Source organism: Tachyglossus aculeatus, chromosome 1 (assembly GCF_015852505.1).
Source record: "Tachyglossus aculeatus isolate mTacAcu1 chromosome 1, mTacAcu1.pri, whole genome shotgun sequence".
NCBI classification, from domain to species: Eukaryota; Metazoa; Chordata; class Mammalia; order Monotremata; family Tachyglossidae; genus Tachyglossus; species Tachyglossus aculeatus.
In genome coordinates, this window is record NC_052066.1 from 35,610,241 (window position 1) to 35,628,654 (window position 18,414).

An 18,414-nucleotide genomic window follows, 5' to 3' on the forward strand; every position below is an offset into this window, starting at 1 on the left:
TTACAGAAGTGGTAACTGTGTCACAGGTAAATTAGGTGACTTGCCCCAGGTCACATAGTAGACATGTGGTGGAACAGGAATTAGAACCCAGATCCTCTAACTCTCAGGCCTATGCTCTCTCCATTAGGCCATGATCATGCCCCACGGTGTGGGCAGCAGAGTGAGAGTCTTCAAAAGAGAATGAGGAGGAGTCATCAGAGAAATAGAAGCAGAACCACGAGAGGACATTGTCAGTGAAGACCAGGTTTCAAGGAGGAAGGGGTGGTTTTCAGTCTAGAAGGCAGCTGAAGGGACTGGAAGGTTTAGGATAAAGACCTTTCAATTTCCCTGTAATTTATTTTATTGTCTGTCTCCCCCTATGAGTTGTAAGCCTCTTGAGGGCAAGGATCCTGTCTAATTACTCTATTATAGTCTTTATAAAAATCTTTCTAGTACTTAGTGCTCTGCTCGTCACACAAGTAAGCATTCAATAAATCCCACTGATTCTTTCACCTTTAACAGAGTCTAAAGCTTCTTGTATTTTTGTGGGGTAGGAAACAATAACACCTCATCTTCTTTCTTCCCAAATTCCTAGTGCATCAGAGAATGGCAAGTAGCTACTCAACAAATTATATTCCTATCACTAGTAGATAAGGAGCAGGTGTCTACAGCTTTTGGCTCTGGGAATTTATGCAGTGCAAAGTGACATGAGAAAGGTGATAAAGCAGTCCAGTTGCAAAATAGGGTTTCCAGTACATTTCTGGACTCTAGTCAGTGCCCTTATGCCTACCTTTATTTTATAATTAGTTATTTTGAAAATAAATACCTTTAGAAGATTAAAAGCTCTGCATTTTCTGTTTTGGTGCATAATTTATATGGTTACATTTCTAAGGAAGTTAGAATAATAACGGAAATGGCAATATTGATTTTTTAAAATAGAATATACTTTAACAGTCTGTTATCAAGGGAAAACAAATATCTCTGTTAAATCATTTAGAAATCCAAATGGGACTCAGAGTAATGGAACAAGATGGCCAGTCTTCAAAAGTACAGAACAGAAGTACTTTACACTGAACACTGACTCACCCAAAATATACACCAAATTACGTGCTCAGCAATGCCGATTCTGGAAAACATTTTTTCCCAAAGTCTTGGAGATGGCAGGTAAGTGTTGAAATATTTTTCTTTATGAATAACTGGATTATTAAATTCAGTTTATATCTAAGCAGAATCCTGAGGAGGCAAACTTAGGTAATGTGCAATAATGTGGTAATGGAGCATAGTCTTACAAAGGCCGTTTTCAAAATTCATTGAAATTACTAAATTATTTCTCATAATGTTATATCATTCAACAATTTTTAAGCCTATAAGTATGTATAAACTCTAACAATAAATCAAGGAATAAATACCTACTTTTGAGACTATTTCCTAGAATCCCCAAGTGTATATTTTCCTCTCAAATAAAAAAATTCAACTACATACATTTTTAATCGATATAAATTTCAAAAATAGGCTGTGTTAATCTGTATAACTAGAAGCTACAAATGAAAGGGTTTTGTTTATTTGTAGCCACACTCTCCTGCCTCTTTCCCCAAGATTTGGCTTCCATTATACACAGTTATGACCTTATGTGTTACAGGCACATTTAGGAAAGCTGCAAAACTCTTTCAGATGAGAGAGTTCTAGTTAGTAAAATAATGATTATGGATAATAAAAGATGGCTTAATGAAGCAACATTAAACTGAAAGAGTTAATGCAGCCTCCAAAATTACCTTACTGCCCACAGGGATTTATGCCCCAAAGAATTAGCTCATTTCAATTTCACAGTAATAGTGAAAGTAACTGCTTCTCAGAGAGCTGATAGCAAGTAGATATTTATAGAATGAACCTAGAAAAATGACTCCGAATATCTAGTTCAAACACCATTATTCATTAGTCAAAAAAGACTTGTTATCTCCTTAAACACATTCAGGGTATATAATTTTCCTGGCTGCCTTCCAAGGGAAACACCATGGCCTAATGGAAAGTGGATGAGCGTGGGAGTCAGATCACTTGTGTTCTCTACTCTTCTCATCTGTATAATGGGAATTAAATATCAGGTCTCTCTATTACTTAGAATTTGAGACCTAAATATCAGGTCTCTCTATTACTTAGAATCAGAGACCTATGTGAGATAGGGACTGTGTATGACCTGAGTGTTTTGTAGCTCCCCCAATGCTTACTGCAGTGCTTGGCACATAGTACACACTTAACAAATATTAGTAGTAGTAGTAGTAGTAGTCTAGTCATAGTAGTAATAGTAGTCTTAGTAGTATTCATTCATTCAGTCATATTTATTGAGTGCTTACTGTGTGTAGAGCACTGTACTAAATGCTTGATGGGCTACTCTGGACTGTAAGCTCATTGTGGGCAGGGATTGTGACAGTTTATTGTTACATTATATTCTCCCAAGTGCTTAGTACAATGCTCTACACACAGTAAGTGCTCAATAAGTACGACTGCATGAATGAATGAATAGTATCCGATAGACCGCTAAACACATCCCTAAGGATCTACTGATTTTAAAAGTGTCCAACCTTTTCAATTCTACTCACAATTCTACTCTTCAGAAAGGAGAAAATGCACATACACACCCGGCAGAAAGACCAAAACCAAATAAATTTGTTTTAATTTCATCCACTAGCTGAGACTATTTCACTTGTATTTTTTTATTTCTTTTTCATGCAGTACATCATGATTTCAGATTGTGTAGAAGATTCTGCAAAGGAGTGGATTGTTTTTTGTGCACTTGGGCCAGGTTCAGACCACACAGTTGCTTAATATGTTTTTTTGATCAACAGGCATTATTCATGAAATTGTAATTATAATCTCCATCTGTTTGGGGGACATCTCTGATATACAAGTGTACTTTGCATTACCAAATGTTCTGTGACATAATATATACCAATAGATAAGCTTCTGCATCCCTTAGCAGGCCAACAGCATTGCCTTGTGTGTAATTCAAATAGAAATAACGAGGCAGCAACACTCTTGATCTGCCAAGTTTTAAGAACCTATACCATTTATTCCGCACGTCATTTATTTTTAATTTGTAATTAAATTACAGTACATATTTCTAAATGAGAGACAATAAAGAGATTTATTGGATTTTTTTTTTTTTTTTGGTATCAGAGGTATCATGGTCCTTGTGCGAACTTCCCAAATATTCCCAAATATAAGAAAAACTCAAACAATAGTCATTCTGAATACATTTGCCTGTAAAACTTTCCTCCAGCAAAATGAAAGTGAATCAGCTCTATTGTATTATATTCCCCCAACAATTAGTACAGTGCTCAGCCCCCAGTAAGCCCTATGGATGATTGATTGACTGGTATCTTTGAGATGATCTTTTGATGTCCAAAGACTAACACAGCCTATATCCACCTCTCTGATTAGGTCACTTACAGCTGTAAGAATTTATTCCTTTAGCTATTTATTCATTTTTTTAAAAAAACTTACTTTTATTGTTTCCAGTTATAGGTATGTTTTCCTTCATGTTCCAATTGTATAAATTCATTTTGTGTCAACCTGTCTACTGCTTTAGGTAGCAATGTTCTTGAAAGTAGAATTTGTATGATGAATCAATATTTCATAGTATTTATCAAACTTCACAATATGGCTGTGGGCCATAGTGCACGGTGGACATGATATTTGTTGAGTATTTGATACACGGAAGAAGAACAGAAATCAGCACGAGTGCCCAAACAGAATTAGTGGTATCTTCTTTGAATACAAAAGGCAACTTCATATATAGAGCACTGTACTAAGTGGTTGGTAGAGTACAAATGGGTAACCGACATGGTTTCTGTCTTCTAGGAGTTAGCAATTTAACCGTGCTCTTCCACACAAATACTTAATAAATTTTCCTGATAATGTTGACAAGAATCCTTGAAAAGAAATAACCAAGATGAATTTATGTCAAAATGTTTATCTTTAAATATGTATAACTACTTTCACTTAAAAATGTGTTTTTTAATTCAAAAACTTCACAATATGGCTGTGGGCCATAGTGTTGCATGGTGGACATGATATTTGTTGAGTATGTGATACATGGAAGAAGAACAGAAATCAGCACGAGTGCCCAAACAGAATTAGTGGTATCTTCTTTGAATACATAAGGCAACTTCATATATAGAGCACTGTACTAAGTGTTTGGTAGAGTACAAATGGATAACCGACATGGTTTCTGTCTTCTAGGAGTTAGCAATTTAACAGTGCTCTTCCACACAAATACTTAATAAATTTTCCTGAAAATGTTGCCAAGAATCCTTGAAAACAAATAACCAAGATGCATTTATGTCAAAATGTTTATCTTTAAATATGTATGATAACTACTTTCACTTAAAAATGTGTTTTTTAATCCATAATTTTAGATTCCCGTATAAAATCACAAAATAAAAAAGTATTTCACATTCATTCATTCAATCAATCGTATTTATTGAGCGCTTACTGTGTGCAGAGCACTGTACTAGTGTAAGCAATACTTAAATGTTTGAAAAATGTCGCAAGGTGAATGTCAATTATATAGCTGCATATATTAAGATGTCATACCTATTTAATACCTATTTTTGCCTTTTTGTTAGTCAACTGTAACTTTCAGCCTTGAATTGCAGTGATTGGTTAAGATTAACTCTCTAATCTCTGTCTGCCTTTAAGATGCTAGCCCACCTAAATTGCTTCAAAATAATTAATGATGTGTCTTGATTGACTTGTGTCTTCAACTGAGAAACAGTGTGGCTTAATGGAAAGAGCCTGCGATTGGGAGTCACAAGATGTGGGTTCTAATCCCACTTGTCTAATCCACCACTTGTCTGCTGGGTGGCCTTGGGCAAGCCACTTAACTTCTCTGTGCCACAGTTACCTCATCTGTAAAATGTGGATTAAGGCTGTGAGCCTCAAGTGGGACAACCTGCTTACCTTGTATCTACCCCATCGCTTAGAGCACTGCTTGACACGTAGTAAGCACTTAACAAATACTGTAATTATTATTGTTGTTGTTCAATTATGATCATAAACCCCAAACAGGCAAATCACAAAGTTTTTATTTCAATCCCATCTTTCCTTTTCTATTTTAGATTTTTCATTTTCTGTTTTTTATAGTTTGACTCGATTTTCAGGGTTTAAAATTGTATTATAAATTCCAATAAGATCTTAACAAATGATTCTACATAAATAATGTATTACGTTTTATAAAGCATTTGTGCATAGATACGTTTAAGGTACTAAATCCATAAACCTCTGAAAGTCATGCAGGAAGAAATGTACCACTTGCCTAAATTGATAATTAGGTATCATTACATGGATAAATGGGATTGGAAAGCCAAAATCAAGTCAAGGAAAGGAAATCATCTTCAGCATTTTTTTTTTCTTTTCTTTTAAATAGTTCTAGACATGGTCTAAATGGTAAATTGCCCATCATCCATTTGACATAGATCCAGTTCAATTTATTTGATTTTGTGTGTGGCTCATGCAAAGCCCAACCTTGAAAATAAAGATGGGACACCTAAAAAGTGGACCTTTTAGAATGATGTCTAAGGAAAATCTCAATATTTTGCCAATCAAAAATGGAAATTAAAAAAAAATGGTCGACGAATACTACAACCCAAAGTTCCAATGTTATCATTCTAGTATGCCTGCATCTTTCCCCATTAATAAATCCATTTTTTTCTAAACTTTAAAAAATATTTGTGTTTTTCATCATTTTCTGAATTTTTTTTTCACATGCTCAAGTTTGAAAATGGACGGATAAGATAACATTACTGATTCTAGTGGTGTACTGGTTCTAATCCAACTAAAAATTTGAAAAGTAAAAAAAAAAAAAATCAAGGAAGGCTTGTTACTTTCTCAAGGCTTTTTGAATAATTGAAGAATTGTTTTTGTGGCCAGTCTAACTGTGCCTTATTTGAGACCTTCTCATATTGCTTGCATCCTTTACCACGATGTGTGAATCCCTTGCATCTCAAATCTATCAAACAATGGCCTTGCCCACCTTAAAAGGGCTTCTTAAAAGTGACCTCTTCCAGGAAGCACACTAAAAACCCATCTTCCTGGCCACATCAATTGGTTGATTGATCAATCGATCAGCTATTGTGCCTAATTCTGTTTAGAGCATATGCATCCACAGCCTCATCCTTTTACCTACTGTTTTTTAGCAATTTCTGTCTGTCTCCCCCGTTAAATTACAAATTCTCCAAGGACAGGAACTGTGTCTAACTTCCATCATATATTTCCAAACTCTGCACACTATAGCAATTCAATAAATCTTAGCAATGATGGGAAGCACCTGGATTGTTAGCTCATCTTGGGTTGGGAATGAGCCTACCAACTCCATTTTATTGCAGTCTCCCAAGATCTTAGTACAATGCTGTGCACACATGCACACAGTATGCATTCATTAAATACAATTATGAGATTGGTTAATGATAGCGATGACAGACAAGAGTAGCCTCACAAATGTTAGGCAAAAATGTTTTTACATAATGCGCCGATGTTGTGAAATTATATATTCAATATAGGTGAACATTCGTACCTTAAAGAAAATCCGGTTAGGAGGTACACACTAGATTTTAATTTCCATTGACATTTTTTATGATTTCTTTTTAGATGTGACATAATTTGTTTTATGCCCTGTGTTTATGGGTTAATGTCAATTTACATTCTGTCTAGAGATCCCTGTGTCTTTGAATATTAATAATAGTATTAGTAACTAGAAGCAGGGTAGTCTAGTGGAAAGAGCTAGAGCTGGAGGACCTGGGTTCTAATCCTAGCCCTACAGCTTTGCCAGCTGTGTGACCTCAGGCAAATCACTTAAATATGCTCCAGTTTCTTCATCTGTAAAATTTGGATTCATTACCTGTTTTTCCTCCTACTTAGGCTGCGAGCCATGTTTGGGGCAGGGACTGTGTCCAATTTCATTAACTTGTATCTACCCCAGCACTTAGTCCAGTGCTTGGCATATAGTAAGCTCTTAATTAATACAACTGTTTATTTAGTTTGACTTTTGTATTCAAAATTCAAATGCATTCAAAATGCTAAATAATTTCACAAAGAGTAAAAAATAACTCCCAAAAAACTGTCTACTGAGAAAAGACACTTTGGTTCTAAACAATCAATGGTATTTATTAAGACTCAATGTGTACAGAACACTTTTATTAAGCACTTTGTAAAGTGAAATACAATAGACTATGTAGGTGGGATCCCGGCCACCATGGAGCTTACAAGCCAGTTAGGGAGTCAGATAATAAAATACGCTGCTGATAGAATATAAGGATATATCTTCTATATAACTGCTGTGGGGCTGGTAGTGGGGAGAATGTCAAAGTGCTCAAGAGGTTCAGACCCAACTGCACTGGCATCTCAGAAAGGAGATTGAATGTGGTGAGAAATGAGAGGTTAGCCAAGGAAGGCTTCCTGGAGGAGTTATGATTTCAGTAGGTTTGAAGATGGGGAGGGAGGTGATCTGTCTTCTATTAAGGGGACAGGAGTTCCAGAGTAAAGTGTCAATGGCAAGAGACTCAATATGATTTTTCTTTTAGAAAAATGAAGAATGAACTGGAAAGGGGAGAAACTGATGGCAGTGAGGAGGCTGATAGAGAAGTTGGGGTAGGATAAAGGTGCTTGGATCAGCACATTCCTAGTTAAGATGGAGAAGAAGGGATGGATTTTAGAACCAAAGTTACATAGTATTTCCAGGAGAAGAGGTTGGTCCACAGTGTCCAATATAGTTAGGAGATCTAAGAGAATTAGGTTGTAGTAGACGCTGTTGGGTTTGGCAAGAGGAAACTCATTGGTGACTGTGAAGAGGGCAGTTTCCATGGGGTGGAGGGGTTGGAAGTCAAAATCCAAGTATCATGGAGAGAGTTGCTGGAGAAAAAATGTGGCAGGTGTGAACAACTTGTTCAAGGAGTTTAGAATTAATGGTTATGAGGGATGTGGGGTGATAACTGGAGAGTACTCTGGGGTCAAGGCAGGGATTTTTTAGGAAAGGCAATATGTGCACACATTTGAAAGCAGGGGACAAAGTTGAGGAAATCTCCAGTGGCTACCAATCAACCTACGCATCAGGCAAAAATTACTCACCCTGGGCTTCAAGGCTGTCCATCACCTCGCCCCCTCCTACCTCACCTCCCTTCTCTCCTTCTCCAGCACAGCCCACACCCTCCACTCCTCTGCTGCCAACCTCCTCACTGTGCCTCGTTCTCGCCTGTCCCGCCGTCGACCCCCAGCCCACATCCTTCCAGTGGAAAGAGCCCGGGCTTTGGAGTCAGAGGTCATGGGTTTGAATCCCGACTCCGCCACATGTCTGCTGTGTGATCTTGGGCAAGTCACTTAACTTCTCGAGCCTCAGTTACCTCATCTGGAAAATGGGGATTAAGACTGTGAACCCCACATGGGACAACCTGATCACTTTGTATCCCCCCCAGCGCTTAGAACAGTGCTTTGCACATAGTGAGCACTTAACAAATGCCAACATTATTATTATTATTCTCTGAGCCTCAGTTCCCTCATCTGTAAAATGGGGATGAAGACTGTGAAGCCCCCGTGGAACAATCTGATCACCTTGTATCTCCCCCAGCGCTTAGAACAGTGCTTTGCACATAGTAAGCGCTTAATAAATGCCATTATTATTATCCTTCCCCTGGCCTGGAATGCCCTCCCTCTGCCCACCCGCCAAGCTAGCTCTCTTCCTCCCTTCAAAGCCCTACTGAGAGCTCACCTCCTCCAGGAGGCCTTCCCAGACTGAGCCCCTCCTTCCTCTCCACCTCCTTCCCCTCCCCATCCCCCCCCGCCTTACCTCTTTCCCCTCCCCACAGCACCTGTATATATGTTTGTACACATTTTTTACTGTATATATTTTACTGGTACGTACTTTATTTTGTTAATATGTTTTGTTTTGTTGTCTGTCTCCCCCTTCTACACTGTGAGCCTGCTGTTGGGTAGGGACCGTCTCTACATGTTGCCAACTTGTACTTCCCAAGCGCTTAGTACAGTGCTCTGCACACAGTAAGCGCTCAATAAATACGATTGAATGAGTGAATTAATGAATGATTAGGGAAGGCGAAAAAGCAGGGAGCAAGTGTTTTGATGAGGTGTAAGGAATGATGTTGAAGGGGTAGATTTTGAAAGGAAGCAGGAAATGGAAGAGAAAGATGAAAGTTCATAAAGGGGCAGAGGAAGGGTGGAACTGAAGAGGTAATGGGGAGATTTTAGAGAATCATGCCTGAGTGTTTCAATTTGATTGATGAAATAGCCTGCTAGTTCATAAGGACAAGAGTGAAGGGGTGGGAGCATAGAGATTTTTAAGGTTACAGGCTTGTGAGATGGGAAGAATGGTGGTGCCATCTACAGTGACAGGAAAATCCAGGAGAGGACAGTATTTGAGTGGGAAGATAAGGAGTTGTTTTGGACATGTTAAATCTGAGGTGACAGGAGTACATCCAAGTAGAGATGTCCTGAAGGCAAGAGGAGATGCCAACCTGGAGAGAAGGAGAGAGATCAGGGGAGAAGCTGTAGATTTAGGTATCATCTATATATATATGTCTGTATGTTCATTAAATCCAGGTGTGATGTAAATGTTGTAGTAAGAGCTATATCTGCAGTATAACAACATATGGATTGAAGAAATGCCATTTTTGGGCAAAAACGCTTAGGTGACCAGCCTAGACTGTTAAGCCCAGCGTGGGCAGGGATTATCTCTCTTTATTGCTGAATTGTACTTTCCAAGTGCTTAGTACAGTGCTCTGCACACAGTAAGTGCTCAATAAATATGATTGAATGAATGAATGAATAGTATTCTGCCTTCAGCAATGTTAATAGGATATTTGAAGAAACCATAAAGTGAATAGAGTGGGGAAATGAGAGGTTTGTCAGGGAAGGAGGAGAAGATATCATTTTATGCAGTTACCCACCAATGGAGCACTGTTGCCCACGTTGTCATGTGGCGCTTGAAGGGTGTGACATCTTTACAGTTGAAATTCATGGAGCTAGAGACCCTTTCCCACCTGGGTATATAAAATCAGCCCTACTCCTTCCCTGCTTATTGAACTATCCTGTCCCCACTTCCCACTCACCAAAATCATCTACTAGGCTCCCCATTTCCCCTGCACACCAACCGGGGAATTTGATTTCTAATTTGATTTCTATCAGTTTAGTTGGTTTCCTTGCATTCAACTGTATTTACTGAATGCTTACTGTGTGCAGAGAGTACTGTACTAAGCACATGGGAGAGTACAATATAAGAAGAGACACAGTCCTGCCCACAATGAGTTCACAGTCTAGAGGGGGAGACAGATATTAATATAAATAGATAAATAAATAAATTACAGATGTGTATAAATATATAGCCGCAGGCCCAGGCTTTGAAACTCGGCCCCTCTTGGCAGCTTCTTGTTTTAAAAGCTAAAAGATGGCTAGATTCCACTGGCACTTTACTATTGCTGCTCTCAGCCTATTCCCCTGTGCAGCAACTCAGAGGCAGAAGTAACACCAAAAGTCCCTGATAGAACCTGTAGTGTTGAAGCTGCTAAAAAAAAATAAGTTAAAGGACACGAATATGAGTGTGTGTGTGTGTGTGTGTGTGTTCAACACAACTAGAGGGGCAAAGGGGCTGAATTAGGGTGTGGAAAGGAGGCACAGGAAGCTGAGGGCCAAGGGCTGGGAAAGCCTTAAACCCCAAGGGCAAGAAGAGGGTAGCGTTTCTTCCTGGATGAATTTGCCGCAGCTCTTTGCAATTGAACTGTCAAGGACAGCATTGCATCATCACATCTGTGGAGCATAGAAGACATAGCTTTGATTGAGCCTTTCTGGGTAAAACAGAAAGTGTCTGGGAAAGGACAAAAAAGACACGTTCTCATATTTTAAACATATTTCCACTCTAGTGAAGAGACAGATGTTAAAATATTTACAAATTAAATAATGAGAATACATAATTGACCCTGCACAGCGTATATACAGTTTCATATATTTATATACAAGTGCTGAGGAAGGTAGAAATAAAAACGTAGTGAAGTGGCTGTTAGGATGACACAAATAATCAACCTATCTACCACTTTGTACTCTTATATAGATCGGTTTATTGATTTGAAATGCATTTATTTCCTCCCTTCTATTTGTCATTCGTATACATTTTCCCACTTCCTCCAGTGTTCTCTAGCTGAAAATAAATGTTTTCTGTCTCTCCCAGTTGATTGTACTCTCGTCTAGGGCAGGGAATATTTGTCTTGTTACTGTTGTTCTCTCCCAAGTGCTTACTACAGTGTCTAGTATTCAGTAGATACTCAATAAATGCCATTGATTATCAATTGTAAGTGGGGCAATTTGTACTGATGTGTCTCCCCCATTCAACTATAAGGTTATAAAAGGGTAAGAATTGCATTTTTTACTAGTGATATTGAAGGAGAGGCTTTTGAGAATACCATGGACTGTCTGAGAAACCAACAAATGGATTTTAGAGCAGTTAAGCAAATGGTCTTTGGAAGGCCAGATAACTTGACCTAGATAAGCATATTTTGGACACATAATCAGGAGGACTAATTCTCTGGAGAAGACACTAATGCTAGGAAAAGTCCAGGGAAAACAAGGAAATGGAAGACCAGCATCTAGATGGACAGAGACCTTAACAAAGATAACAGAGGAACTGTTAGAAAGGTTGCAGATTATGGCAGAGGACAGGACATTCTGGAAAAAGTATAGAGTGCTGCTGGCACGAAACCAGATATCATGCTGACCTTATCCACTTCCAGTTTATCCTTGGGTGCTCTAACTCTGCTCTCTCATCCACCCGGCCACATTATTTCTCCATCCTTACTTATTCCAATGCCCACTTCCCTTGCCATTTGTTTCAGATGCACAACTCCCTCCTCAAAATCTCTGACTCCCCACTTCCCCTATCTCTCATCCCTAATGACTTGGCCTTTACTTTACTGAGAAAAGTGAAGCTATCAAGGGTTATCTCCTTAAAATCTCCCCTGCTCCTCTCCAGTTCCTCTTTCCTCCTGCCCCTTCTCAAAACCTCCCATCTTTTCCAGCAGTATCTCAAGAGGAGATCTCCTGTCTCTTCTCAAAATCCACACCCTCCACCTGCTCCTTTGACTCCAACCCATCACATCAAAGCACTTGCCCTCTTTCTTCCCTCCCAACTGCCATCTTCAAGTGTGCACTCTCCACTGGATTCTTCCCACTGCTTTGAAACATGCTCATGTCTCCCCTATCCTAAAAATAAATAAATAAATAAATAAATAAATAAATAAATAAAATAAATAAATAAATAAAATCATCCCTTTACCCCACATCTTTCTACCTATTTTCCCTTCCCCCTTTCTACCACTCCATCCAAAAATCAATCAATTGTATTTAGTGAGTGTTTACTGTGTGCAGAGCACTGTACTAAGCACTTAGGAGACTACAGTATAACAGAGTTGGTAGATACATTTTATGTCCACAACAAGCTTACATTCTTCTCTAAACTTATCTTCCCACCCATACCCTGTCCTCCCGCTGACTTTTCCATCACTGTAGATGGCGATACCATCCTTCCTGTCTCACAAGCCCATAGCCTTGGCTTTATCAGTGACTCCTGTCTCTCATTCTACAAACATATTTAATCCATCACTAAATTGTACCAGTTAGACCTTCCCAACGTTGCTAAAACCTGCCCTTTTCTCTTCACCCAAACTCCTACCATGTTAATCCAAGCATTTATCATATCTCACCTTGATTACTGTACCAGCCTCCTTGCTGACCTCCCAGCCTCCTGTCTCTCCCCACTCCAGTCCATACTTCACTCTGCAGCCCAGATCATTTTTCTACAGAAACATTCAAGCCCCAATTCCCTAGTCCTCAAGAACCTATCCAGTGCCACATTAAACATCAAAAATCTCCAGTGGCTACCAATCAACCTACGCATCAGGCAAAAACCCCTCACCCTGGACTTCAAGGCTGTCCATCACCTCGCCCCCTCCTACCTCACCTCCCTTCTCTCCTTCAACAGCCCAACCCACACCCTCTGCTCCTCTGCCGCTAATCTCCTCACCGTACCTCGTTCTCGCCTGTCCCGCCGTCGACCCCCGGCCCACATCATCCCCCGGGCCTGGAATGCCCTCCCTCGCCACATCCGCCAAGCTACCTCTTTTCCTCCCTTCAAGGCCCTACTGAGAGCTCACCTCCTCCAGAAGGCCTTCCCAGACTGAGCCCCCTCCTTCCTCTCCCCCTCATTCCCCTCTCCATCCCCCCCACCTTACCTCCTTCCCTTCCCCACAGCACCTGTATATATGCATATATGTTTGTACGTATTTATTACTGTATTCATTTATTTATTTTATTTGTACATGCTTATTCTATTTATTTTATTTTGTTAATATGTTTTGTTTTGTTCTCTGTCTCCCCTTCTATACTGTGAGCCCACTGTTGGGTAGGGACCATCTCTATATGTTGCCAACTTGTACTTCCCACGCGCTTAGTACAGTGCTCTGCACATAGTAAGCACTCAATAAATACAATTGAATGAATGAATGAATGACATAAGGAAAATTTGGCGAACCATGGCTAGTGACAGGGATCCAGATTGTCCTGGTTTCCTGATAAACTTACCTGCTTACCTAGACTGTAAGGTTCACTGAGGGCAGGGGATATATCTACTAACTGTGTTGTATTGTACTCATCCAAGTGCTTAGTGCAGTGCTCTGCACAGAATTAATGCTCCATACCTGCCACTGATAGATAAAAGCTAGGGTAAACTGAAAATTCCAGGTTGGGGACAAATTACTTACATGTTTACTTTAAGAATTGGAAGATAAGAGCAAAAAAAACAATATTTTAACTCTGAAACAATTGTGTGAAGTACAAAATCATATTTCGATGCATCAACTGGATATATTTGATTAATAACAAGAATTTGTATCATAATGGTATATATTAATTGCTTAATATGTGCTAAATTTGGGGGCTAGATACAAGGGTATGTAGTCAAAAAAGTCACAATAAGGCTGTAATGAAAAATCCTGACACACAGAAAGTCTTGGTTTATACGTTTCAAGTTGAGGCAAACAGAATAAACAACATTTCTAAATCATATGTTCTTTCAGGTTTTCAGAATATCAGAGCACCTTCTGTGTATACAGCACTCTAGTATTCACTTTGGAGAATAAAATAGAAATGAAAACTTCTGTCCCTGTCCTCAAGTCACATGGGATTATAATTTTTTTATGGTATTTGTTAAGTGCTTACTATGTGCCAGGCACTATTCTAAGCGCCGGGGTAGAGGCAAGGTAATCAGGTTGGACACAGTCCTAATCCCCATTTTACAGATGAGGGATCTGAGGCATAGAAAAGTGAAATGACTTTATTTTAAATCCCATTCATTACCTAAAAAATAAATCTAAGTACTCTAAAATTGAAATGTCTTTATGCTTTATTAACTACCCAAATATAACAGGATGAATTGGAATTTATTAACAAAATTATTTAAAGTTAGGATATCTGCTGTTCAAAACTATTTGAAAAATTGAAAAGGGGTATATTTTAGAAAATTAAGATAAATCATCAAACTTTTGAACAAGTAATAAAATGAACAATCATTTTAGATTGGTTTTAACTAAGCCTGGCAAAAATGTCCATACTCAGTAACCATTCTTTCTTGTAGCTTTCTAGACTAGAGACAGAATGATGACTGCTGAATTGGTCATATCTTCGATGCACAAAGCTGGCATGATTGCATTTAGGGAAAATGGCATTTGGTAATCAAAATTATTTTTCGATTAATGTATACACAGATTGAGGTTTAGATTCATATATCCATTTCATGTTTTACAGGAAACATTGATGAAGCAGAACAAGAGTGGAAGGCAGGATTCCATCGCTGGACCAATTACATGATGGACTGGAAAAATCAATTTAATGATTACACTAGCAAAAAGGAAAGCTGTAGAGGTCTCTAATTAAAAGGCTCACCCATTCTAGGATGTCCATATTACTGTTGAACCAGGCAAGCATACCATTACTTCTCTTACATGCCTAGCAAGAAAGCATTCTATGTAAATGAAATCAAATGCAGGAACACGTTATTGATTTCTCACATCTCTTAGGCTGTATTTTATCTTATAGAGCAATAAACAATGCCCAGAAAGTACTAAATCAAATTGTGGAAATGAAAGCCTGTGGATAAATAATGCATCATGAACATCAGTTGCCTAAAAGCTTTGCTTCGTAGAAACATTATACATAGAAATTGAAAATGAAAATGCAGTTTTCAACATTTATGTCAGCCTTCATATCTATAATCTTGAAAACGACACAGATTTTTTAGAACTCTCAAAACTGTAAACTTCATCATTTAAATCATTTCTTCATTTACTTGAGAGTCTGTTAATTTATGTTATCATTTCCGTATTGTCATTGTGTTAATGGAAACTACTGAAAGTTGCAAATAACATCTGGCTGTCTACACAAAGGGTTCCTTTCAGAAGACACAATCTCCATGCCAGATGTTAACAAGTAAATAATTACAATTACTGTATAAGGATAAGCTGCAACAATGCATCAGCTTTTCGTTTGAGAACGTTTGATCATCTTAGCTAACTTTCCCTTTCATAATTATGAGATGTTTACTAGATGATTAGTAAGCCATTATTAAAGGTCCTAAGCTTGTTCTTGCATATTCAATACTACAATTGATCGAACAAGACATGCACAATCTATGTTAAAAAAAATGTGTGCATTAAAAATCTAAGGATCATCAAATGTGTTCCTCTGATGCCTAGAAAAATCTGGCATCAGTATGTAAAGAGGAAGGCAGAAATGGTGACTAAGAAAGGATCTTTATTCACATTATAGTTTTCTTACTCATCCAGGTGGTCTGAAGGTAAACCTGCCTTCCCAACATGTTGCATTTAGAAAATGAAAGGATAAAGAGTGGCCTCAGTTGACATTTGTACCTCTTTCCTCTTGTTTCCCCCCTCACTTCTGTTCTTTATTGAAAATATTGCCTCTTTTGTATGAGGAATGATATGACTATGCATCTGTTTGAAAGAATAAGATTTCTGTATAATTTATTCAGCCCTCACAACCGGGAATGAACTTAACATCTCCTTCATAATTTCTTCTACTGATTTCTGAAAAGATGCCTGCTTTACAAAGAAAAGTACCGGGGAACTAATCATTAAATGTGTGAGATAAAGTTTAGGAAAATCATTTTCCTAAAGACCTATTAAAATTTGAAAAACAGTCAATTTTCATAAATCTGTTATAATTACAAATTTGTATATGGGGCTTGAATTGAGAAATCAATACAAGTTACAGGGAATGAATAGTTATGGTGGCCTGAAAATAGTAATTTTAAACTATATACCACTTGAATTCTGATGGCTCATTAAATAGAAAACACATTTGATGATCTCAATATGGGGGGAAAAATCTTAAATGAAGATAAGGACCAGATTTCTAATCTTTAGTGTGTCATAGGTGCATCACTTTGATGAGTTTTGATACTCTCATCTCTCAAATAGGAAAACAATCATTTTTTTTCCTGTCTCACAGATGTTGTTAGGATTAATTACCCAGTGATTATGAAACTTGTTAAGCAATGCTAAGCATTGTTATTGATCTTAGAGGAATTAGAAGGCACTTTTCTGCTTCAGACAAATATTACCTTATTTTCAAGAGTTGATCTTTCCTTTTTACTTCAATTAATTTTGCCTTTCTTGTGAGTATTTAGAAATAAATGCCTTTGCAGACAGTGCTCAAGTCAAAGGTTGGAAAGGATAATTTAAAGATTTATAATTCTATAAAATGGTATTATAATCATAGCAATGATAATATTTGTAAAGACCACAGTATATATCAAGCACAGGATGAAATGCAGAGAGACTCAGATCAGACACAGTCATTGTCCCATATGGGGCTTATGATGTAAGGGGGAAGCAGATCACATACTTATCTTCCTTTTACAGATAAGGAAACTGAGGCACAGAGAAGTTAAGTAATTCACCCATTGTCATCAAGCAGGCAAGGGAGAGAGTGGGATTACAACCCAGGTCTAATCAGATGTGATTTTTTTTCAGTTTTTTAAAAGGCATAATTTGATTTCCTATTGTTTGTTTAAAGGATGGATCATGTCTGTTCTCGCCAAAGCAACATAAATTATTGTAAAACACCTTCATTCATTTAATCATATTTACGGATTACTTTGTGCAGAGCACTGAACTAAGTGCTTGGGAGAGTATAGTACAACAATAAACATACACATTCCTTGCCCACAATGAGCTTACAGTCTAGAGGATCGAACCACAAAATCTGAATTAATCGAATACAGATTTTCCTCTCTTGCCTAAAGCCATCTTTGTCTTTATTCTCAATATCTGCAAGTTTTGCGAGGCAGCATGCTTTAATAGAAAAAGGGTGGGCCTGAAAGTCCCTAGGTTCTAAGCCCAGATCTTCTTACTCACCCATTATTTGACTGGACAAATTACTTAACCTCTTTGGACCTCTGGTTTTTCTTCTTTGCAAAGGTGAAAATAACGCTTCCCTGTCCCTACTTTGCAGAGATGTTGTGAGGATAAAATGAGATCACTGATGTGAAGATGCTTTGGGAAAATAAAATATGCAAATTCTAAGTATTATTAGGCCAAGAGGTGTCCTGTGGTCTAGTGGAAAGAGCACAGGCCTGGTAATTGGAGGATTTGGACTCTAATCTCAACTCCATCACTTCTCTGCTGTATGACCTTGGGCAAGTCGCTTAAAATTTCTCTGTGCCTCAGTTACCTAATCTGTAAAATGGTGATTAAAACTGCAAGCCCTATGTGGGACATGAACTCTGTCCAATCCGATGAGCTTGTATCTATCCCGGTGCTTAGTACAGTGCTTGGTACATAGTAAACACTTAACTAATATCATTTAAAAAAAAAGGATCTGTGGCAACTGAAACCTGCCATGAACATAAATAGGAAGGCTAGTTTATCATTTCTCTTTGCACTTTCTTGATGCATTTTAGGTAAAAAGATTTATGCGACTGCCTTAAATGAGGCATGTAACTTTTGTATTTCTCTTAGAATTGCAGGGGAATAGCCTGAGTGGGTATTGGGGTAGCTGATGGAGGGAACAGTAACTGGGTCTAAGTGGCAAGCTAATTGAGGATGGATAGATTTGTGTTTAAGAAAATGATCACAAAACTGGAAGAATAAGATAATAATAATAATAATTGTGGTATTTGTCAAGGAAAATTGAGACAGACAAATTAAGCACACTCCTGCTCAGTGACTGGTCAAGTCACTTAACTTCTCTGTGCCTTAATTACCTCATCTGTAAAATGGGGATTATGACAGTGAACCCCTTATGGGACAATGATTGTGTCCAACCTCATTATCTTGTATCTACCCCAGTGCTTAGAACAGTGCCTGGCACATA

General features: G+C 38.1%; 1 protein-coding gene across 1 annotated transcript in view; it reads left to right on the forward strand.

The window, feature by feature from the left end:
• Positions 1-15,670, forward strand: part of BCHE (butyrylcholinesterase) — a 105,723-nt gene extending 90,053 nt beyond the window's left edge. The window contains exons 3-4 of the mRNA XM_038749856.1: positions 977-1,143; positions 14,827-15,670. Of these exons, the coding sequence (XP_038605784.1) occupies positions 977-1,143; positions 14,827-14,951 (292 nt within the window). The 3' untranslated portion in view covers positions 14,952-15,670. The remainder of the gene's footprint in view (positions 1-976; positions 1,144-14,826) is intronic.
• The last annotated feature ends 2,744 nt before the right edge of the window (positions 15,671-18,414 follow it).